Source organism: Borostomias antarcticus (assembly GCF_949987555.1).
Source record: "Borostomias antarcticus genome assembly, chromosome: 18".
In the NCBI taxonomy this organism is placed as follows: domain Eukaryota; kingdom Metazoa; phylum Chordata; class Actinopteri; order Stomiiformes; family Stomiidae; genus Borostomias; species Borostomias antarcticus.
The window spans coordinates 2,797,825-2,822,133 of NC_140251.1; the positions used below are offsets into that span (position 1 = coordinate 2,797,825).

General features: G+C 48.0%; 1 protein-coding gene across 1 annotated transcript; it reads right to left on the minus strand.

Annotated features, from left to right (window-relative positions):
• Positions 1-5,709: 5,709 nt before the first annotated feature.
• rbm28 (RNA binding motif protein 28) lies at positions 5,710-19,781 on the minus strand. The gene is made up of 21 exons (XM_084453222.1): positions 19,419-19,781; positions 18,736-18,882; positions 18,537-18,637; positions 18,364-18,439; positions 18,131-18,223; positions 17,511-17,582; positions 17,244-17,337; positions 17,078-17,116; positions 16,872-16,996; positions 16,698-16,761; positions 13,960-14,069; positions 13,728-13,801; positions 12,123-12,258; positions 11,954-12,018; positions 11,299-11,457; positions 11,025-11,174; positions 10,796-10,879; positions 10,480-10,627; positions 9,354-9,519; positions 9,116-9,236; positions 5,710-7,003 (listed from the first exon to the last, which is right to left on the minus strand). The coding sequence occupies exons 1-21, from the start codon at positions 19,534-19,536 to the stop codon at positions 6,866-6,868; spliced, it is 2,280 nt and encodes a 759-aa protein (XP_084309348.1). The 5' UTR covers positions 19,537-19,781; the 3' UTR covers positions 5,710-6,865.
• Between the last annotated feature and the right edge of the window lie 4,528 nt (positions 19,782-24,309).

Sequence of the window (24,309 nt, forward strand, 5' to 3'; positions counted from 1 at the left end):
CTAAGCCACGAAAAATAGAAATCTTTCACAATACTTTTCCGATAACTTACTTACTTACATTCCCAAGCAGCATGTCTCACGAGCTACAGTAGCTTGGCCGGCACAGATGAAACACTGCATAGCTAACCAGGTGATTCCAAACTAACCAGGTGATTCCAAACTAACCAGGTGATTCCAAACTAACCAGGTGATTCCAAACTAACCAGGTGATTCCAAACTAACCAGGTGATTCCAAACTAACTACGTAACAACGTCAATGAAATGCACAGGAAAGAATGGAAAAGTGTTTGCATATGTTTGTGGAAGAACGCAAGCACGTGTGCACCAGACAGGCATAGCTACTTTCATTTCGACACTGACCATGTCATTTGGAAGGACGGTCCATATTAGGATGGCTATTACATCATCTAGTATAAGGACTGTGTGTAAGTGTGTGGAGGGGGGGGGGGGCTGCTGTGTTTTAGGGTCTTGTGGGCAAGTACTGGGTAATGTGGCATGTGATATGTGGCATGTGCTGTTGTTGTGTGGAGTGAGTTTTAGTTGGTGTTGTTTTTTTGTACTGTGAATTATGATTTTATTCTTTGTTGCCATCGACCTGCCAAAGGACAACAGATATGCACTGTCCCTATTTAAATAAATAAATCTTACCAAAGCTGATATGGTAGACTGATTATTTCATCAGAGCCTCGTGAGTACACCCTGTCCGAGTGGTGTAACATGAGACGACTGGTCAGCACTGGCTCGTAGTTGGGCTGGATTACGGTAAGAGAGGAGGGACACACCAGAGGTGCCAATGACACAGTCACATCAGCACTACCCAAGTCAAAGTTCCGGTGGTCCCCGTCTGAAGCAAAAATGAAGAAATGACGCTGCTGTAACCCCGTCAGACCTGCTCCCCCGAGTCACACACGGACAGGGGAGAGAGGACACCCGAGACAAGGCTGTCCTTAGTCCTAACTACACACAGCACTATTCAACTTGCACAATCAGTATTGATGAAATGTGTTGAACATGTCCATCACAAAATGAAAAGCAATTCAACACAACACGAGATACAGTATGTTTAGGAGAAGTGTGTGCGTATGTGTGTGTGTGTGTGTGTATTACACTCCTGTAATTGTAGGTGTGTGGTGATGTTTACAAACACAGGTAAACCTGTGTGGGTATTGAATGATCAACAGAGTACTCTTTTTTGTGATTTTGTTTGTGTGCGTGTGTGCGTGTGTGCATAAATTGAATATTTGGCAGTGGTAGTCATCAGTGTGTGTGTGTGCTTTGTTTTGAGTCCTGCCCCACTGACTTACAAAGGGACAGAGGAGCAGGGGTGTGTGTGTGTGAGGGGGGGGGGGGGGTTACTGGGAGATAAACATGGAGAGGTGAGTAAGAGATGAGTCAACAGCCCTCTGCTATAAGAGAAGGCCTGATGGACCCTGAGACTGACACACACAACAGAGCGTCCCAGCTAAGGTAAGGTCCTCTCCGTCTACAACTCCTTCTCCATCCTTCCATCTCTCTCTACTTGCGCTGCGCTTGTTCTTAACTGTTTTTAAATGTATGTTTGTGTATTCTTCTGTGTGCTGAAACACAAATTGTCTCTCTGCGTACATACATGTTTTATAAGTCTGAGTGCACTGTACATACTATATCACGATCTTCATCACTTTATCTACATCTTCTTTGTGTACAAATGTATATTATTCCACCTCTACCCTAGATGTAGTTATATCCAGCTCAATCAATTGCTGTTCATTAGACTATTTGTGCTTTGACTTCTGGGTTGTTTGGCTCTGATACTCAGGTTATAGAATGGGACATGTTATGGTGAAACTTGGTTAGCGTGCATAGTCTTGGACGTACAGCAGTTACACAACACAATCACTGTTTTCTATCAATAATAATCATTGGACTGCATACCTTAAATTATCCTCCAAAAATGTGTATATAAAATATTTGGGAGAGTTGAGATTAATTTGTGATTCAGTGCCATTGCAACACAGTGGACACAAAAGTGGAAATAAAGTGTTAAGTGGAAAGTTCAGTGGTATATTAATAGTACAGGAACACACTGTCCTCTCCCTGGCTTTTCTTTCCTGTCCAGTTATTGATTGGTGTATCAAATATTTACTCACCAACGGGAAGTAAATGACATCTATGGGCAGCTACAAATATGCATGCTTCCTTGATAGCTGGTGGATCATATTCAGACATTTAATATCCATGTTTGGCTGTATCATCTTACTAGGACGGTTAAACGTGAGATAATGGATGGATATCAAGAGATTTGTTTGCATGCAATAGGTTCTCTTCTGCACTATTTCTGCACAACTAAATCAAAACCTCTCATGTTCCTGTTCCTTCTCTTGTAGGAGAAGCTGTGATCCAGACACACAGACGTGCACACACACACACACACGCGCACGCACACACATCCGGATCTCAGGTATGGACTGCTGCCTGGCCCTCCTCCTTTCCTCTCTGTTGGCGTTATTCTCCATGGGGGCGGGAGCCTCTCTCTCATTGGCCAGTGTGAAGAACAAAGTCAGAGCGCAGGCATTGAGCATGGTGGGCAGGATAAAGAAACACAACGATCAGGTAATCGATCGATTAATCAATCGACTCACATGCATCCTCTCCATCACCATCACTTCCTTCTTCATAAACCACAGGATGTGTGTCCTCCTCACTTCAGTGTATAGGCCTCGGGGTAATAGGACATGTTCATTCCAATTCATATTGAATCTTACATTAGCTCTGGTTGGCTAACGTTCTTCTATATGTGGTAAACGTCTCATGTTGCATTAAGTAATGTCACTTTGTCCTGCCTGTCTCAGCTGTGGCTGACCTCTTCTAACATGGTGGCCGTGAAGCCGGACTCCGCCGCACCGGTGGAGCAGCCTCAAGAGCTGTCCTCTCTCCTGGACATCCTGGGGACCTACCAGCTCAAACTGCAGACCATGCCCCAGGTCTGGGTGGTCCAGCTCAGGGAGGACACGTCCACCCTGAGGAGCTGGCTGGAGAACTGGATGCTGTTGGTGTGCCCGGGGAGACTGCAGAGACCCAGGGGAAAGGGCCAGGTGGACGACCCCCTGATGAGGTTCGATGAGAGCTGGAGCGGAGTGGAGCTGAAGAAACTGGAGGACTTCCTGAGTCACCTGCTCAGAATCCTGCACAAGCTCCGGACGTGCTGACCCACCGATCTGAGGACACATTCAGACTTGTTGAAGAAGTCTGCGTCAAAGACTGTCACCAGGTGACTGATCTCAGACCAGCTGGGGACCCGCTGAGCAGCCAGGGCGAGCTGGTTATCCCCAACACCCAGCTGGTTATCCCCAACACCCAGATGGTTATCCCCAACACCAAGCCATAACTTCTCTTTTGTCTTACATTTTTACACTTTATGTCGCAATGTTTACATAAGCCACATACTGCACCCCATACAACAGCTTGGAGACATGGTGTGGAGACATGGTGTGAGGTAGTTCTCAGTACAAGGAAGAGCTGATCATTTGCAATGGTGAGCTGACAACTGTCTTTGATTCTTATCAGCAGCCAGAGCCGACAAACGACATAAACCCAGTCTCACGCACGGACACGCCCACAGAACGGGCTCAATAACATGGCCTGGGCCAGGGGGGATGTGACTGAATGCAATGACGTCATTCTGACAGGGATTCCTGAAAGCCAGAGCAGCCAATGCCAGGAAACCAGATGTTTTTTCTAAAGAAAGCAAGACTTGAACAGGGAGGGGGATGTTTGGTTTGATAATCTATGGCGTTATTGTAATGAGTTAGCTTTAAGTGCAATTGCTACAGCTTGTTCTCTATTATATTTTGTGGATATACATTGATATTTTTATACACTGAGCAACATTTTATCTATTTCTGTGCCAAACCATCTATGCAAAAAGGTATGAATAAAATATCCTATTTACATTTTTGAAAATGTTTCCACCTTTGACTTCTGTGTGTGCGTGTGTGTGTGAGAGAGAAAAAGTTAGTGTACAGTGAAGAGTATAGTTAAATAATATGTTACAGATACTCAAGACAATAGCTTGTCCGTGCACAAATATACAAAACAAAAAAAACAACGTCCAAGTAACATTATCAAAACTGTCACTCACATAGCCTACAGTTGCAATCAAAATCATTCAACCCCCATTGCAAATTACCTGTAGGTTTATTGGCAAAATTTACAAACTTTCCGCTGTTTGCAATAAACAAATCAAACTAAAACAATTTAAATAGCTTAAGAGAACTAATATTACAAGCGATTTCTCCAAATTTAACACAAAATGCCACTTTTAATGACTACTGCAGTCTGAAAATTATTCAACCCCCCCTGTGACAAGCATCTTTAGTGCTTAGCAGTGCATCCTTTTGCTGTTATGACCTACTGCAAACGTGATGCATAGTCAGACACCTTCTAAGCTTCTTCACTAATATTCTTGGGTTTGCGTGCTGCAACCACCTTCTTCAAATCCCACCAGATGTTCTATGGGATTCAAGTCAGGCGACTGTGATGGCCACTCTAGAATCTTCCAGGACCTCTTCTGAAACTAAGCAGCTGGTCAAAGACCCTTGTTACTGCAGAAGACCTGCAGTAATACTCGGTGGCAGCAGCACTGAGGGTCCAGTTTGCACAGTAAGGCACATACTGAACACTGAGGGGCTCCATGCCCTGACTCCAGGACGTACACAACTACTGACCCAAAAGCACAAGAAAAGTCGGCTCCAATATGCTCAAAACCATATAAATAAGCCACAGAACTTTTAGGCTTGTTATGTGGAGCGATGAAACTAAACTGGAACTTTTCAAGCCTATGGATCAGCAGTATGTCTGGAGGATGAAGCATATGCTGAAAAGAACCCCCTGCCTACAGTGAAGCATGGTGCAGGCTCAGTGAAGCATAAAGAACCCCCTGCCTACAGTGAAGCATGGTGCAGGCTCAGTGAAGCATAAAGAACCCCCTGCCTACAGTGAAGCATGGTGCAGGCTCAGTGATGCTCTGGACTGCGTTGCTGCCTCTGGCACAGGAAACCTGCAGCGTTTGGAGGGCAAGTATCAGGAAACAGGTATCAGGAAGCAAGTTTCAGGAAATCCTAGGAGAAAACGGCATGCCATCTGTGAGGAAGTTGAAGCCCCTAAAGATTCTACAGTCCCTGGACTGGAGGCCATTGCCCAAGAGGAAAGGGCTCAGATTCCTCAGGAACGCTGGCAGATTTTGCCAATACACCTAATTTGCAATGGGGGTTGAATAATTTTGATTGCAACTGTACACAAATGTAAAATGATACTGTATGCTTTATGTTATTCATTAATAATTTAAAGGTGGGCTAGGCAATTTGGCAGAGGCATTTTTTTGGCAGAAGCACAATTTTTTGCAATTCTCTGACAGCAATCAATAAAATGCTGATACTGAAATAAGATCCTTGATCTGTGTGTAGCCCCTTTTACTCCATTACTGTTGAGGGCCCTATAGGTTCGTTTTAACTACAATGATATTTTACTTTAATATTAGCGTGGGTTCCCTATGAACATGAGCTATCCCCATGATATGAGCAACCTTCAACAAACATTTACCTTATTTCCTTGTGTAATTAGACAAACAAGAAGGTATCAAAACATTTATTGTTGAAATAAAAATGTCTCCATCACAAACACATTTCTAAATAGTGCACTTGACAGTATGTTGTAACTCAATTCAATTTCAATCCAAATATACCTTTTTCAATATTGCATATATTGAATATATATACTTGTCCACTTTTTCCAAAATCCATGTGTATTCACTTGCTTAAACCTTAGCCTACTAACTAAAGCCGGTATGTTTAAAACCAAATAAAGAAATGAGAACTCAAATCTTCTCTCTTGCAAGCCAAGATGAAAAAACAAACAGGCTCTCAAGTTCAGGAGAACGGCAGCGTTCTAGAATGTTCACTCCTGAATTCAGGAGAACGGCAGCGTTCTAGAATGTTCACTCCTGAATTCAGGAGAACGGCAGCGTTCTAGAATGTTCACTCCTGAATTCAGGAGAATGGTGTTATGCGTAGGTTCTGTGCACTGGTGAAAGCAAGATGAGAGGAGGCTCCCTGAAACAGTCTTGTAGTTTACAATTTAATTAAATATTAATTGAAGGTGTAAGCTATAGGTGTGGGGCTGGTTGATGTAAACTTCAGCAAGAATTTAGTGCAAGCCATTCTCCAGCTCCACTGTAACTGCCGTTAGCAAGCTAGTTAGCTAAGCTAGCTGATAGCCCTCTTAGTTAAATCAGCCATCAGATAGCGGTTTGAGCTAGCTGCAACAATCAAACTTCCTCTCGCGGGACTGTAATTACTCTGTCCAATCCTTTCGAGGTTATCACCTCGAAATGGCTTAACTGCTGGTCAACCCACCTACCTGTCTAGCAAGCGTCATTAGTTTTCCCCCAGGTTGGAAGAGAGGCATGAGAGAAACCTGAAGGGAGGTGCTGGGATTTTGTCGGTTATATTTTTCCAAATCTAGCTTTCTGGTTTCTCCAAAATCGCCTAACCTACCTTTAAATGAACATCAACAGGCTAAGCCATCAATGGAAGGGTGGTTAGAACTGCTTTAGCACTGTGCTTTAATACACTGAAAAGTATGAAATGATGGTAAAGTTTAGTACAGATTATTTTCACACACTTTATAGATGAATTTAACTTACAGACATTGAGCTCAGTTACAGTCTTTAGTTACTCACGTCAACGATGATCAAGACAAGAAAAGGTGGTGTTTTTGTTCTCGCTCATACGCATCCGCGACAACCATCACCTTTTCCTGTTTTGACTGGTGCACACAAATACTCACTCACTCACTCACTCACTCACTCACTCACTCACTCACAGAATTAGCTATTGAACCATTTGTTCCTCTTGACGACTGTGGACTTGCTGCTGCCCGTCAGTTTCCTCTTGTACTGCTCCACCAGACTGTCGAAGCGGTCGTCCTCTTTGTTCCTGAAGTGCCTCTTGATCGCTTTTGTGCTCTGGAGAACACAACATGTGGTTAGGGTAGTGAGCAGCGTTAGGGTAGTGAGCAGCGTTAGGGTAGTGAGCAGCGTTAGGGTACTGAGCAGCGTTAGGGTAGTGAGCAGCGTTAGGGTAGTGAGCAGCGTGTGGTTAGGGTAGTGAGCAGCGTTAGGGTAGTGAGCAGCGTTAGGGTAGTGAGCAGCGTTAGGGTAGTGAGCAGCGTTAGGGTAGTGAGCAGCGTTAGGGTAGTGAGCAGCGTTAGGGTAGTGAGCAGCGTGTGGTTAGGGTAGTGAGCAGCGTTAGGGTAGTGAGCAGCGTTATGGTAGTGAGCAGCGTGTGGTTAGGGTAGTGAGCAGCGTTAGGGTAGTGAGCAGCGTTAGGGTAGTGAGCAGCGTTAGGGTAGTGAGCAGCGTTATGGTAGTGAGCAGCGTGTGGTTAGGGTAGTGAGCAGCGTTAGGGTAGTGAGCAGCGTTAGGGTAGTGAGCAGCGTTAGGGTAGTGAGCAGCGTTAGGGTAGTGAGCAGCGTTAGGGTAGTGAGCAGCGTGTGGTTAGGGTAGTGAGCAGCGTGTGGTTAGGGTAGTGAGCAGCGTTAGGGTAGTGAGCAGCGTTAGGGTAGTGAGCAGCGTGTGGTTAGGGTAGTGAGCAGCGTTAGGGTAGTGAGCAGCGTGTGGTTAGGGTAGTGAGCAGCGTTAGGGTAGTGAGCAGCGTTAGGGTAGTGAGCAGCGTTAGGGTACTGAGCAGCGTGTGGTTAGGGTAGTGAGCAGCGTTAGGGTAGTGAGCAGCGTGTGGTTAGGGTAGTGAGCAGCGTTAGGGTAGTGAGCAGCGTTAGGGTAGTGAGCAGCGTTAGGGTACTGAGCAGCGTTAGGGTAGTGAGCAGCGTTAGGGTAGTGAGCAGCGTTAGGGTAGTGAGCAGCGTTAGGGTAGTGAGCAGCGTTAGGGTAGTGAGCAGCGTTAGGGTAGTGAGCAGCGTTAGGGTACTGAGCAGCGTTAGGGTAGTGAGCAGCGTTAGGGTAGTGAGCAGCGTTAGGGTACTGAGCAGCGTTGGGGTAGTGAGCAGCGTTAGGGTACTGAGCAGCGTTAGGGTAGTGAGCAGCGTTAGGGTACTGAGCAGCGTTAGGGTAGTGAGCAGCGTTGGGGTACTGAGCAGCGTTAGGGTAGTGAGCAGCGTTAGGGTAGTGAGCAGCGTTAGGGTACTGAGCAGCGTTAGGGTAGTGAGCAGCGTTGGGGTACTGAGCAGCGTTAGGGTAGTGAGCAGCGTTGGGGTACTGAGCAGCGTTAGGGTAGTGAGCAGCGTTAGGGTAGTGAGCAGCGTTAGGGTAGTGAGCAGCGTTAGGGTACTGAGCAGCGTTAGGGTAGTGAGCAGCGTTAGGGTAGTGAGCAGCGTTAGGGTAGTGAGCAGCGTTGGGGTACTGAGCAGCGTTAGGGTAGTGAGCAGCGTTAGGGTAGTGAGCAGCGTGTGGTTAGGGTACTGAGCAGCGTTAGGGTAGTGAGCAGCGTTAGGGTAGTGAGCAGCGTTAGGGTAGTGAGCAGCGTTAGGGTACTGAGCAGCGTTAGGGTGGTGAGCAGCGTTAGGGTAGTGAGCAGCGTTAGGGTAGTGAGCAGCGTTAGGGTAGTGAGCAGCGTTAGGGTAGTGAGCAGCGTTGGGGTAGTGAGCAGCGTTAGGGTAGTGAGCAGCGTTAGGGTAGTGAGCAGCGTGTGGTTAGGGTAGTGAGCAGCGTTAGGGTAGTGAGCAGCGTGTGGTTAGGGTAGTGAGCAGCGTTGGGGTAGTGAGCAGCGTTAGGGTAGTGAGCAGCGTTAGGGTAGTGAGCAGCGTGTGGTTAGGGTAGTGAGCAGCGTTAGGGTAGTGAGCAGCGTTAGGGTAGTGAGCAGCGTGTGGTTAGGGTAGTGAGCAGCGTTAGGGTACTGAGCAGCGTTAGGGTAGTGAGCAGCGTTAGGGTAGTGAGCAGCGTTAGGGTACTGAGCAGCGTTGGGGTACTGAGCAGCTCAGAGGGTCTGTTGGGAGTCGGTCCATGGACGGCTTCTTCACTGGGACTCCGCCAGCTCTCTAATGCATTCCAATCCTCCTGGAGAGGTTCATCGTCTTAGCTGCTGTGTACTCACGCACGCACGCACACACACACACACAGTACCTGTGTTCTGGACTGGGAGGGTTTCTCTAGGGCCAGGGTCTCTCCATGCCTCTCTCGTCTGCTGGGGTGCTTCTTGGGCTTCTTGGGTGGAGGGGGCTGCTGCTTGCCCTTATCCCTCATCCTACACACACACACACACACACACACACACACACACACACACACACACAGGTTATATAAAGCAAGAAGGTGCGTGCGTGCCTGCATACATGCACATGTCCCAGATTCTCAGACGTACCTGTTCTTAGGTCCCCGGTGGGAGGGGAGGGTTAGAACCTTTCTTCGTTTCTTGCCTTCCGACAGTTCCACATGTTCCACCTCCGGGTTAGTCTCGAACCCGGAGAAGAACCTGCCCTGGCCCTGCTTCCGGGCCTGGCCCTGGTTCTGTCCCTGGACCGGAGCCACTGCAGACAGGACCCCAGGTCAGATGGAGGTCAGGGGAAGAGAGGGAACGTGTGTGAGAGGAAGAGAGGGAACGTGTGTGAGAGAGAGGGAGAGGGAACGTGTGTGTGAGAGAGGGAGAGAGGGAACGTGTGTGTGAGAGAGGGAACGTGTGTGTGAGAGAGGGAGAGAGGGAACGTGTGTGTGAGAGGGAACGTGTGTGAGAGAGGGAACGTGTGTGTGAGAGAGGGAGAGAGGGAACGTGTGTGAGAGAGGGAGAGAGGGAACGTGTGTGTGAGAGGGAATGTGTGTGTGAGAGGGAACGTGTGTGTGAGAGAGGGAGAGGGGGAACGTGTGTGTGAGAGAGGGAGAGGGGGAACGTGTGTGTGAGAGAGGGAGAGAGGGAACGTGTGTGTGAGAGAGGGAGAGAGGGAATGTGTGTGTGAGAGGGGGAGTGGGAACGTGTGAGAGAGGGAGAGAGGGAACGTGTGTGAGAGGAGAGACACGTCACACGAGCGATACTGATGGATCTAGTGAGTGCGTGGATGAGCCCCACCCCTCCCTGACTTCAGGACTATTAACGGGATGAGCCCCACCCCCTCCCTGACTTCAGGACTATTAACGGGATGAGCCCCACCCCCCCCTGACTTCAGGACTATTAACGGGATGAGCCCCACCCCCTCCCTGACTTCAGGACTATTAACGGGATGAGCCCCACCCCCCCCCTGACTTCAGGACTATTAACGGGATGAGCCCCACCCCCCCCCTGACTTCAGGACTATTAACGGGATGAGCCCCACCCCCCCCTGACTTCAGGACTATTAACGGGATGAGCCCCACCCCCCCCTGACTTCAGGACTATTAACGGGATGAGCCCACCCCCCCTGACTTCAGGACTATTAACGGGGACCGTGGCCCCTCCCCGGGGCCAGCCTTCCCTACTTTCTAACGTCGCCACTGCCCAGAAGAGGATGCAGCCTCACCCCTGTCCTCCCCCTGGTCTGACGACGACGAAGCGCGCGCCTCCCCCGTCGCCTTGGCCGCCTTTTGTCCAGCCGCGCCCTGCCGAGGCCTGGCCCCTCCCCCGGCCTGGGGCTGTCCGGCCGGACCGGCCGTCTTGCTGAAGCGTGCCTGGAAACCACAGAGACAAAGCCAGGTCATTCGCTGGCCGTCAGTATTCCAGCAGGGAGATCATTCGGTGGGGACGCCCCCAATATACAATCTTCTGTCCATTCGAGGCTTGGAAGAGAGACTCATGGGAGTTTATTTGTGACGGGGACGACGGAGCGGAACTCCCACCTTGTTCTGCTGCTCCTGCTGGTAGCGCATCTCCTTCATCTTCAGCTTCCTGCCGTCCTCCAGGGAGAACTCTACGATGGGTCTCTGGGGGGGGGGGGACACGCACAAACACATAGATGGACGACAGCGCCGCGGCCAAGCTCAGAACAAATGACCACGTTAATGGGTCAAAACTTGGTGGACAAGAAAACACACACACGCGCACACACACACACACACGCACACACACCTTGTTTGTGCCGTGGATGTCAGGGTTGTTGTTGAGGTGGCGAAGCGTCTTCAGAGCGTGCTCGTGATCCCGGAAATGAACGAAGCCGTAACCCAGTGACTGGCCCAGCGCCTGCCCCTTCACTGGTTTCCTGTCGTACATCACCCTGCACTGGGACGAGACGAGGGACATGACACACCTCCCACAGCACCGCTGGAGCTGCGCAGGCCAACAGCGCCCCTTAGTGGCCATCCTCAGGAACTCACTGAGGATCTGCGCGCGGCGTGCGTCCTACCTCAGTGATGCGGACGTCCTTGCCTCCCCCGGCAGCTTTGAGGCAGATTTTTTTCAGCTGTTTGAAGTCGACCGACTTGGGCAGGTTATGGACGCACAGCCGTGTCTTGGACACAAACACGTTGATGTCCCGCAGCTTGGTCCTCTTCAGCTCCCCAAACTAAGGGAAGAAGCACGAGACACACTGGAGTAGCAGCACAGGACAGTCTGGCCACGGCTCAGGTACTGTGAGAGCAGAGGTAGTGTACTAGTGAACTACTGTGTAGATACTGTGAGAGCAGAGGTAGTGTACTAGTGAACTACTGTATAGATACTGTGAGAGCAGAGGTAGTGTACTAGTGAACTACTGTGTAGATACTGTGAGAGCAGAGGTAGTGTACTAGTGAACTACTGTGTAGGTACTGTGAGAGCAGAGGTAGTGTACTAGTGAACTACTGTGTAGGTACTGTGAGAGCAGAGGTAGTGTACTAGTGAACTACTGTGTAGATACTGTGAGAGCAGAGGTAGTGTACTAGTGAACTACTGTGTAGATTCTGTGAGAGCAGAGGTAGTGTACTAGTGAACTACTGTGTAGATTCTGTGAGAGCAGAGGTAGTGTACTAGTGAACTACTGTGTAGATTCTGTGAGAGCAGAGGTAGTGTACTAGTGAACTCACTCTGGTTCTCTTGGCCATGTCTGCTTCCGGCACGCCCTCTGCTGCTTTGGTTCCTGCACGGATCACTGAGACACACACACACACACACACACACACACACACACACACGTCAGATGTGTCTCTTGTGTGAGTGATATCCCTGGGTGGGTAGATCAGAGGGGTCACTCACTTCCCTCTCTGGCCAGGTACAGGTTCCTGGTGCCCGACTCCACTTTCACTTTCTTGTCCTTCAACTTGGCAGCATCTTCTCTGGTGACGGCCGCAGCGATGTTGAGCTTCCTCCCGTCCACACGGACGCCACCGGTCTGACACGCACGCACACGGAGGTGTTACACATACATTACACGCACGCACACGCACGCACACCAGGGTAGGAATTTTAAGGGCAAGGCCGTTTGGCAAAGACACGTTCCAGGGCTCAAAGCCACGTTCCAGGGCTCAAAGACACGTTCCAGGGCTCAAAGACACATTCCAGGGCTCAAAGACACGTTCCAGGGCTCAAAGACACGTTCCAGGGCTCAAAGACACGTTCCAGGGCTCAAAGACACGTTCCAGGGCTCAGACACGTTCCAGGGCTCAAAGACACGTTCCAGGGCTCAAAGGCCATTGAGTGAAAAAAGAGGATTTGGAGCCTATGAATAAATAACTGGATAACGTTTTTATATTTCAGTTAGGCCTACTATTTGACAAAGACCTTGGGACATTATATCAAACCCAAATATAAACAGGACTATCCTTTTTACCACCCAAATAGCTAAAATGTAACTGCAGTACAATAACTATGTTCTCTATGTCCAATTAGAAACATGAATGGCATGAAAAGCCTACTGTATTACCTTTTTGTATCAATGAATGCCTCCATATTGTTATCATAAGTCATGCAATCTTGGTTGAATCATTTCAATAACAGTAGCCACTAGCAACTTTATAACCCACTGTTTGACAAAATAATTTTGTAGCATGCACTTTTCAGCACAATCTTGTAGATGTTTCAGGCGTGACATTCTGTAAAGGCAAGTGCAGTGTAATTAGTTTAGATATAGCGTAGCTATTGCTAGACCCAGCCAAGTGTAATTGGATTCTATCTATGTTGGTTAGCTAACTAGCAAGCTAGTAGGTTAAGGCTGTGAACTTACACTAGTATTAAAAACAGAAGGTTTAATTCAATTAAGCACTCAGTAGTCGTGGTCGACTCTACAGACTTCGCCGTCGACCCAGCAGTCGTTATCACTGCTGGCTGTAAGTAATCAAGTAACCCTGGCTAACTAACTGGTAGCTGCCTGTGGTCTACGGAGCTAGCTAGAATAATGCTAGCTAACGTTAGCTAATCCCCGGCACTTCTCTCTTCTCTGGAAATTATTTTGTTGAAAACGAAGAACAGTTGGGCAATGGCATTTTGAAACGTGTCATAATTGATTAGCTTGCTACCTTGCGGCCCCTATTCGAACCAGAAATGCAGCAATGTAGACTGGTTGTGGATTGGTCGCGTGCACCCGCCAGCTTCACATCGCATCATAATCTCTCAGGCTGTATCCTGTCATAATGTAGCCCACGCTGTGTTATTCTCTGAATATCAAGACAACCACTAGAGACCACTGACGGGGGCACGAAAGCCATGGTGGCTGCAGGGGGTACAATTATTTTAAGGGGCATCGACCGCCGTGGCCTCCATGTAATTCCCAAACCTGACACACACGCACACATAAAAACACACACGCAGAGAAACCAATCTACCACAAAAATCCACCGCCATGGTCGTACAGTTGGGTCTCACCTCAGATTCGTCCTGTGCAGCGGCGATACATTTCTCCGCAGCTTCTTTGGATTTGAACTGAGCGAACGCACAACCTGAGGACACCACACACAGCATGATAACACAACCTGAGGACACCACACACAGCATGATAACACAACCTGAGGACACCACACACAGCATGATAACACAACCTGAGGACACCACACACAGCACGATAAAACAGTGACGGTGTGCGTTGTCGCCAACAGACCTTTGGAGTGTTCCGTTTCCGGGTGGACTACGATCTTGATGTACTTGAGTTCTCCGTACCGTAGGAGAACCTCCTCCAGACCCTCCTCCTCTGTGTCGAACGACAGGTTCCTACGGGGGGGGATGACAATCAGCACCTGTATCACCAGTCTCCTTCCCCTAGAGGGGAGCAGGGGGGCAGGTGTGTGTGTAGGGGTGAGGAGAGAGAGGTGTGTAGGGGTGAGGAGAGAGGGGTGTGTAGGGGTGAGGAGAGAGGTGTGTGTAGGGGTGAGGAGAGAGGGGTGTGTAGGGGTGAGGAGAGAGGTGTGTGTAGGGGTGAGGAAAGAGGGGTGTGTGTAGGGGTGAGGAGAGAGGTGTGTGTAGGGGTGAGGAGAGAGGTGTGTGTAGGGGTGAGGAGAGAGGGGTGTGTAGGGGTGAGGAGAGAGGGGTGTGTAGGGGTGAGGAGAGAGGGGTATGTAGGGGTGAGGAGAGAGGGGTATGTAGGGGTGAGGAGAGAGGTGTGTGTAGGGGTGAGGAGAGAGGGGTGTGTAGGGGTGAGGAGAGAGGTGTGTGTGTAGGGGTGAGGAAAGAGGTGTGTGTGTAGGGGTGAGGAGAGAGGTGTGTGTAGGGGTGAGGAGAGAGGTGTGTGTAGGGGTGAGGAAAGAGGGGTGTGTGTAGGGGTGAGGAGAGAGGGGTGTGTAGGGGTGAGGAGAGAGGTGTGTGTAGGGGTGAGGAGAGAGGGGTGTGTAGGGGTGAGGAGAGAGGTGTGTGTAGGGGTGAGGAGAGAGGGGTATGTAGGGGTGAGGAGAGAGGTGTGTGTAGGGGTGAGGAGAGAGGTGTGTGTAGGGGTGAGGAGAGAGGGGTGTGTGTAGGGGTGAGGAGAGGGGGGTGTGTAGGGGTGAGGAGAGGGGGGTGTGTAGGGGTGAGGAGAGAGGGGTGTGTAGGGGTGAGGAGAGGGGGGTATGTAGGGGTGAGGAGAGAGGTGTGTGTAGGGGTGAGGAGAGAGGGGTGTGTAGGGGTGAGGAGAGAGGTGTGTGTAGGGGTGAGGAGAGAGGTGTGTGTAGGGGTGAGGAAAGAGGGGTGTGTGTAGGGGTGAGGAGAGAGGGGTGTGTAGGGGTGAGGAGAGAGGTGTGTGTAGGGGTGAGGAAAGAGGGGTGTGTGTAGGGGTGAGGAGAGAGGGGTGTGTAGGGGTGAGGAGAGAGGTGTGTGTAGGGGTGAGGAGAGAGGTGTGTGTAGGGGTGAGGAGAGAGTTGTGTGTAGGGGTGAGGAGAGAGGTGTGTGTAGGGGTGAGGAGAGAGGTGTGTGTAGGGGTGAGAACAGGGGTGTGTGTAGGGGTGAGGAGTGGGGTGTATGGTGTGCGTGTGTGTGTGTGTGTGTGTGTGTGTGTGTGTGTGTGTGTGTGTGTGTGTGTGAGAGAGAGTAGGGGTGTGTGTAGGGGTGAGGAGTGGGGGGGGTGTACAGGTGAGGAGAGGGGTGTGTGTGTGTGTGTGTGTGTGTGTGTGTGTGTGTGTGTGTGTGTGTGTGTGTGAGTAGGGGTGTGTGTAGGGGCGAGGAGTAGTGTTGCACGGTGTATCGATACTAGGAAAGTACCGCGATACTCAAACGGTACAATACCCAAATTTAAAGAAGAAATCTGGCACATTTTGCTTACAGAGCCGACAGTGAGGGCAAGCCCACGGACATTACAAAGCCCATCTGTAAACGATGCTACAAATCTATACAAACCAAGGGAGCCAATACGACCAACCTGGCAAAGCATCTTGCAGACAGACATGCCGACTTACACAAACAATTCAAAGAGCGACAGGTTAGCGAATGTGATAGAAGATAAGATACACACAGCAGCAACACCAGTACTGAATACAACTGAAGGATATTTAGCCTACCTTATGTTTGAATGTATGAATGCACAATACATTTATTGCACCAGATGATAGCTAGAGAAGCTAATTTTCATCCGTAGCATGAGATTTTTAGCTAGCATAGCTGCAGCCTAGCTGCAAGCCTAGCTCTCTGCCTAGAGCACGTGACAAAAAAAAATCAATACCTGCTCCGACCTCCTAGAGCGAGAGAACTGTTTACCGTGAGACCATTATCTCTTCTGATAATTTGGAATAGCAAAATGCTTCAATAGGCCTGGGTTAATTATTATTATTAATAATAATAATAATAAGCTTTTCAAGTTCTTCTGATTATCTCAGTTTGCAACAGCATAGGCATAATTTATTGATTTCTCCCCACACAGACAAACAGATGCCAGCACAATCCCAAACCACCCAGTCGAGGCAGCCTTCCCTTCCAGCTGTGTTTGAAAGCTACAGGAAATATCAAAAGATGCAAAAAGACTGAACAGAGCACTCAAGAAGGCCAACAATTTAAAGTTCCATGTTCTGTCATCTATTATTCCATTACTTTTCCTTATGTTTTAGATTTTCACCGTGGTATCGTTTCGGTATCGAGATATTTTGGGCAGGTATCGTATCGAAGTCATAATTTTGGTATCGTGACAACACTAGTGAGGAGTGAGTGTGTGTAGTGGTGAGGAGAGGGGTGTCTGTGTGTATGTAAGTGTGTATGTATGTGTGTGTATGTGTGTATGTGTGTATGTGTGAGAGAGAGAGAGGAGAGGGGTATGTGTGTGTAAGTAAGTGTGTGTGTGTGTGTGTGTGTGTGTGTGTAGTGGTGAGGAGAGAGGGGTGTGGTTGTGTGTGTGTGTGTGTGTGTGTGTGTAGGGGTGAGGAGAATGGGCCTGTTTCTGACCTGATGAAGATGGTCCTGCCCTCGTTGATGTCTGAAGGGAGGCTCTTTTTCTTGGTTGGTCGATCTGGAGACAGACCAGCCAATCAGGTGTGCGTAGGTAGGCAGCGTTTAACATTTAATTTAATAACATTACTCTGCTAGATGATAACTACAGAGCCAGGCAAAGCGACATACCTTCATCATCATCATCATCATCTTCGTCATCATCATCATCATCATCTTCTTCGTCATCAGACCCAAGATCACTTTGGTCATCATCATCTCCCTCCTGTGACTCGGCATCCTCCTCCTCCGCCGCCACCGCCTCCTGCTCCTCCGCCTCCTCCTCTTCCGCCTCCGCCTCCTCCTCCTCCTCCGCCTCCTCCTCCTCCTCCTCTGACGTGGAGTCCATCTGAGGCAGAGCAGGCTTGGAGCTGCCTCTGAATAGAGAGGTGGTGGTGAGACACACAGGGACTAGCATCAGCCTCTAGAGCACCAGCACTACTGCAACCACTCCCATGACATGCAGCATGGCGGGGACACCAGGATACACAAGGAGATACACACTTGTTCTTCTGAGGAGCAACTGGTTTCTTCTCCTCCTCTTCCTCATCATCTTCAGAGTCGCTTCTTGCTGCTACTTTTTCATCTTTCTTATTTCCTGTGGGGCAATAGATCAAAGTTTAAGAATGAATATGGAACAACTTCCATATGCTGAAGGTATGGGCATACATTATTAGTGGCATGAAGAGGTTTTTGAATATTGAATCAGCCATGGCTAATATCATCACATCTGGCAGTTCATTTCATTGGCTATGTAAACCTGCAGGTCACCTGAGTTGGAAGATGTCTGCGTGGCAACGAACTTGTCTTTGGCCACGGCCCAGTCCACGGCCACCTGGCGCCCTGGCACACACAACAGAGACGGGAGTGACTTCATCACATCATGCGAGCTGTTTGTCCCAACCTGACTGGTGAACAGAGGAGTCCGACCCACTCATCCCAGGTCGGTATCGGTGCCACACGCTCAGAGTTTTATCTCGCTCAGAAGGGGTCTTTGGGGGGTGATGTGCACACAGAATTTTGGGGGGGAAATCGTTTTATGCCGAGTAGCCTACCAGCATATATAGGCCTATATTCATCGCTGTCGTTCTGACTGAGCTCACTTTTCAATATCGCAGGAAATCTCCCGACATGACACAAAATGGATATGAAGTTTACTGATAACCTGTCTATTAATTATCTCGACTGCTAGTGGTCCAAACCATGGACAATGCAAGAAAGAGGGATGGGCTGCACTTGAAACATGCTATCAAACACATTCAGAGAGGATTTGAATTGCTATTTTTATTCTCAATTTTTAGCATTTTGGCACTGGTGATTTTCCTTTGGCTCTGGCCAAAATCTCTTTGGGGGACAAAAACTCCTCTATGCAGGAAAAACCCTGCACTCACCTTTGATCTTCTTCAGGTTCATGGCGTTCAGGGCATTTCCTGCCTCCAAGAGGTTCTTAAACAGGACGAACGCAAAGCCTCGCATCTTCCCATCTAACCAACCATCGCAACACAGGGAAAAGGAGCGGTCAACGATCAGACTGTAGACCAGTTTCTTTCACTACTTTGTCTACAAAAGAAAACAATATACATCTTAAAAAGGGGGTTGAGTGCTTTTGTTGCCGGGTCCTTACCGTCTTTCAGTGGGATTTTGGCCTCGAGGACGGTTCCGAACTTGGCAAAGGTCTGCTTCAGATCCTCCACAGAGCACTGATGCAACAGAAACATGTATGCACCCGGAATCACATGACACATGTAAACAGAGCCTACATTTAAATGTATTAATGTACTTGCCAACGCAGCATACATTGAAACTCAGATTCCTGATGATCAGCTGTGCCTTCTTTTTGATTTTCTTGATTGCATTAGGTGGTCTCTGCACTTTTGAGGGGGGTGGCGCTTTAGGGGCTGAATGGAACAAAACCACGATAATGAGACCACAACTCTGGCATTAGATGTACAGGAGAAATACAGTCAATGTCGCCTTACTAATAATGATCCCATACCTCCCTTCTTCTTGTCTGGGATTTTCCTTTTGGCCACAGCAACGGTTATCTTCTCTCCGTCGTAGCGAGACACTTCTTTCAGGGCGCGTATGGCATCCTCCTCCATTGCGTAGGTGACATAACCAAACCCTCGACATTTCTCTGCCCCTGAAACAGACACAAATCGTAGCACTTAACCCCATCTATAACAGTCCATTTGGTACTTAACCCCATCTATAACAGTCCATTTGGTACTCAGCCCCATCTATAACAGTCCATTTGGTACTCAGCCCCATCTATAACAGTCCATTTGGTACTTAGCCCCATCTATAACAGTCCATTTGGTACTTAACCCCATCTATAACAGTCCATTTGGTACTTAACCCCATCTATAACAGTCCATTTGGTACTTAGCCCCATCTATAACAGTCCATTTGGTACTTAACCCCATCTATAACAGTCCATTTGGTACTTAGCCCCATCTATAACAGTCCATTTGGTACTTAGCCCCATCTATAACAGTCCATTTGGTACTTAACCCCATCTATAACAGTCCATTTGGTACTTAGCCCCATCTATAACAGTCCATTTGGTACTTAACCCCATCTATAACAGTCTTGGTTTACTTTGGAGGGTGCGCTCTTGCAGATGGGCTGTTAGCAACTTGCAAGTTAGGTTAGGCTAGACTAGGATGTTTCTCTCACCTTTTTCCTTTACAACAAAACAATGCTTCACCGGGCCAATCTCTGAGAATATCTCCGTGAGTCGTTCGTTTGAGGCAGTAGCTGGCAACTTCCGAACGAATATAGTCTGGGCAGACATGGTTCAAACGGTCCCAAGGCTAGATACAGATTAAACACGCTAGCAAGAGTGCTAACGTGAGCTACCAAGGCTGTCTGAATGATAACAAAAGACGTTCTTGATAACAGCTATGCCAGCAAGCCAGCTAGTTTTTACACTTTACGATAATATGTTGTTCTGTTGTTAACGAGATTATTATTGTCATCAACAGTGAGCGTGTAAGAAAACACGACATCCACGTGTATTAACGAGGCATCCAGATATAAACACGCTAGAGTACGAGGCAGCCATGATGAAGTAGTGTAGCGGAAGCTGTCATTCCACGTTTCCCGTATTTTTGCAGTCCTCATTGTCGCAAGACATCGCCCTCTAGCGTGGAGGAGAGAATCGAACAAACAAGACATCGCCCTCTAGCGGGGAGGAGAGAATCGAACAAACAAGACATCGCCCTCTAGCGTGGAGGAGAGTATCGAACTAACAAGACATCGCCCTCTAGCGGGGAGGAGAGAATCGAACAAACAAGACATCGCCCTCTAGCGTGGAGGAGAGTATCGAACTAACAAGACATCGCCCTCTAGCGGGGAGGAGAGAATCGAACAAACAAGACATCGCCCTCTAGCGTGGAGGAGAGTATCGAACTAACAATAATGACCCTCTGAGCAAGAGCTGCCTGTCAGACGTTCGTGCCAAGCCCCCAGGATCAGCTTGGCGCATTGAAGCCACCATGGGCTTTCAGGCCAAGCCCGGTATTGCACGGCATGCGGCCCAAGAACCCTTATTTCCCATGTTAGTGGATGATGATAGATAGGGCTAGAAAAGGAAAACAAAATTTTTCTGGGTATCATTCAGCATCAGAGACCAATCTTATCAATATAAACTTTTAGTTTTAGGGGTTTTGGGGTTTTTGAAGCCACCAATACCTGTATTGAGCCATTTAAACATGTGCTGTGCACGAGCCTCGGGGACACGCTGGTCGCGCGTTCGTGAGTCCTGCGAGCTCGGGAAAGCACGTGACCATAGGAAGACCCGCCCTACTCTGCCTCTGATTGGATAGGAAGTAATGTAATGACGTCGCTAACATTTGCTATGCTTTTAGCAATGAAGCTTATGATCATGCTAATCAGAACGTATGTCTATGATGCAAATGATCATGACATGTGGTTACTTTAGGACATCGTTGGAAAAGATCTAGAGGGTAAGTGGGTCAATGTTGAATAACTTAGCTAACATTATCTAATGTTACATTTCTTTATATTAACATCAACTATATTGATAGGCTAGGGAGCTATGCTAACGGTAGCTAATGCTAACGGCTTAGGGTTAACGTTAGTTAGTTAATGCTAACGTTACGTTCGGAGGTCTCAGATGTATTTCAATTTTAACAATGTTGAGCATGATCAATGTGACATTGTTCATACATTGATTACAGTCTGTAATCTTGTCTGGCATTATTTAGCTATAGTGGGCTGATGCTTGCTGCTGCTACTATAGCATTTGCCACATTATACATCAAATTAATCAAGCATAGTGTTATTACCTGAAGGCATTATTACCATTGCAAGTAAGCATGCCATGTATATGCCATGCCTGGAAATCAAATTAATAGTGTAATTATTCCCCATCATAGCTCATTGTACACTGATATAATCATTCTCCTTGCCTTTGCTAATACTCATCTCTTTTATCAAACTTTGTGCTAGGAAAGAAATCTGGCTGTGATTCGTCACTAGTGCTCATCCAGGCTGTTGTCATCTCCCGCCTGGACTCCTGCAACTCCCTACTTGCTGCCATCCTGCAGCGTTGGCCATCAGACTCCTGGAGAAAGCTGCTGCTAATCCCGTGTTCAACGGCCCCATGCTCTTCCACACAACGTCCCTACTCCTATATGTATAGTCTATATGTTTTTACGTGTTTCTTTACATGTCTTTACATGTGTATTTGTCAGGGTTTGTCTGTTAGTGATTGTCGTGTCCCCACTCTTGGCCTGCACCTTGACGTGGTGAGTGGGCTTTAAACCAAGCCAGGCCTTTTATAGTTGTGTTTTTCTGTTTGCTTAAGTGTCTAATATTGAAGGTACAAAACCTTTAAAAAAGAAAAGAAAAAAGAAGCCCCTTCCTTCCCATAAAATTCCTGCGATTGTAACAGGTGTATTGATTCCACCACACTTGCCCACACTGGGTTCAAACCCGGGTCCTCTGACTTAGGAACGCACCCACCTTTCTAGAACACTGCCACCAGCTATCCCAATGAAAAGCTAGCGAATCAATTGTGCACATGGGCAGTACTAATACTGAGGACAGAGTTTAAACCAGTTCAACCAGATATTCACTGAGCCTGATGGGCACCTGCCAGCTAAAAAACCTAGTACTGTCACCCTCGACTTCTGCTGCGCCTGTATCCAGCCATAGGGGCTGATTATTTATAATGATGTTGGTGAAGTTTAAAACCTTATTTACACATAGTGTTTGCTGTTTTAAAAGATAAATGCAGTGATATGAGGCGCCACCTATTGGTGAGGACAAAATCATTTTTTGACTGACTAGATGAGATAATGAATTCCTGATGTGCATAATGATGTCACTAAATCCCACTGTGATTGCTTTTTCAGTCAGTGAACAGGAAGCAGAGCAACCCCTCTGTGTTCGATCACCTGATAGAAGAACCTCCTAGGTGAGACCACACTACAGTACGTTGCTCCAGTAAACATATGAAGACCCAGACGTATTTAAGCTGTCTTGTCTAATTTGAGCTGTCTTGTGAAGTCCCTGTTTTTCACATACTCCCCCCAACCCCCCCCCCCCCACCTACAGATGTGTAGTGCTCTGATCTACAGTCCCCCAAGTACAGGCAAGACCCCAGTGGCGCGGGTGCAGACTAACGAGTGTAGGCAGGGAAACACAAAGGTGTCTATAAGGAAAGGAGCTGACTGCCTTAGCAAGTGGGTTGGTGAATCAGAACACATAATCAGCTCTGCCTTCTCTTTGACCAGGTTAGCCAATGGGGCAACTGTGGCGGTTGGGGGAGGGGGGTATAATTATTGGACAGGACACCTGACCATCATCCTCAGTGTTGACTGAGAGCTTGTGATGGCTGTTTGTTGGTCTCTCCCCAGGTCAACCTAATGAGACCCTCCTTCATCTTCTTCAACAAGATAGACCGGCTGTCCCCAGTATGCTCCAGCAGACAGGACCAGATACACAGGTGAGGCCTGTCTGTCACGGAGCCACCGCCTCGCTCCGCCTCTGGTGTAACTCGGTTCTTTAGCTTGGCTGCGTACTTGATTGATGTTGCACATGGGCGATTGGAACTAAACTAACCTTGCGTTGCATTTGTCTCTCTCTCTCTGGCTCTATCGTGTCCACTCTGCTGGCGCTGATGGATGGGTTGGACAGTCAAGGGGAGCCAGTGGTCCAGTTCCTGTTCATGCTTGGTTGTTGCCTACTCACCTTCCCATCTCCTGCATCACCTGCCACCTGTCTCCACTCTGCCCAGCTGCACCTCATCCCTCATTACTCTTAGCATTAATACCAGTCAATTTCCCTTGGTTCTCTGTAAGATCATCCAGTCATCTACCAAGTCTGCTCAGCTCTTCTGTCTGCCATATTTTGAAGTTGTTTATTGAAATTGAGTTAAAGTAGTTTGTATGGGTCAAGCATCCTCCAGTTTGTATGACTCAAGATCTGTTTACTGCCATGTATATGGTTCACACATACTAGAAATTTGACTAGGGTTAAGGCATACACTGGTGACATGTTTTTAATTGTTTTGTGATCACTGTCTTTGTGATATTTTCTGATGACCAAGCCTTTGATCTAAGCAGAGCCTTAGCACATTATGGAGGAACCATGTCCCTTTCTTTTACCGATCCCTGAGAGCAAGACCTGTGAATGTCCTGAACAGTGTGGTGGCCACATTTGTTGGGAATTTGGGTGGAAACAGTGTGGAACATCATTGCATAGTTTGACTGCCATTTCATAACAACATTACGAGAAAGTGGAGAAGTAGGCTATACCTAGAAAATACTATAGTTGTGCAATTCGTTTGTACAGTCTAGTAGTTAAATGGTTAAAAATGGGCAAGCAATAACATTGGAGGGAAATGTATACTGACACTGATGATTGTTTCAGAAATGGTCTGAGACAAAATAATGAAATGTTATACATCAGTATTGTGAAACACTGAACATATTTTAATGACTGACAAGGAGAGAGGAAACAGTCCAAGTTAATCAATAATAACTAGGCTCACTATGAACAGTGTGTATTATTGGCTCTGTTCTGACATCAGTGCACAGTTCATTCCACCACTGTGAGGCCAGGACAGAAAAAAGCCATGGCCACGCCAATCTGCCGTAGGGGGGCTTGGAGCAACTGGGGAACCAATCACCTCAAGGCAGCAGAGCTTGACCACAGCCTGGAGGTCGGAGGGAGCTGTTCATTTGCCCTGTAGGCTCGAACCACAGTCCTAAACTGGATGGGACAGCGCAGGGAGCCAGTGCAGAGAACAGAGTAGGGAAGTTTTGTGGAAGAGCATGGGGCTGTTGAACACCAGGTCAGCAGCAGCTTTCTCCAGGAGTCTGATGGCCAACGCTGCAGGATGGCAGCAAGTAGGGAGTTGCAGGAGTCCAGGCGGGAGATGACAACAGCCTGGATGAGCACTAGCGACGAATCACAGCCAGATTTCTTTCCTAGCACAAAGTTTGATAAAAGAGATGAGTATTAGCAAAGGCAAGGAGAATGATTATATCAGTGTACAATGAGCTATGATGGGGAATAATTACACTATTAATTTGAT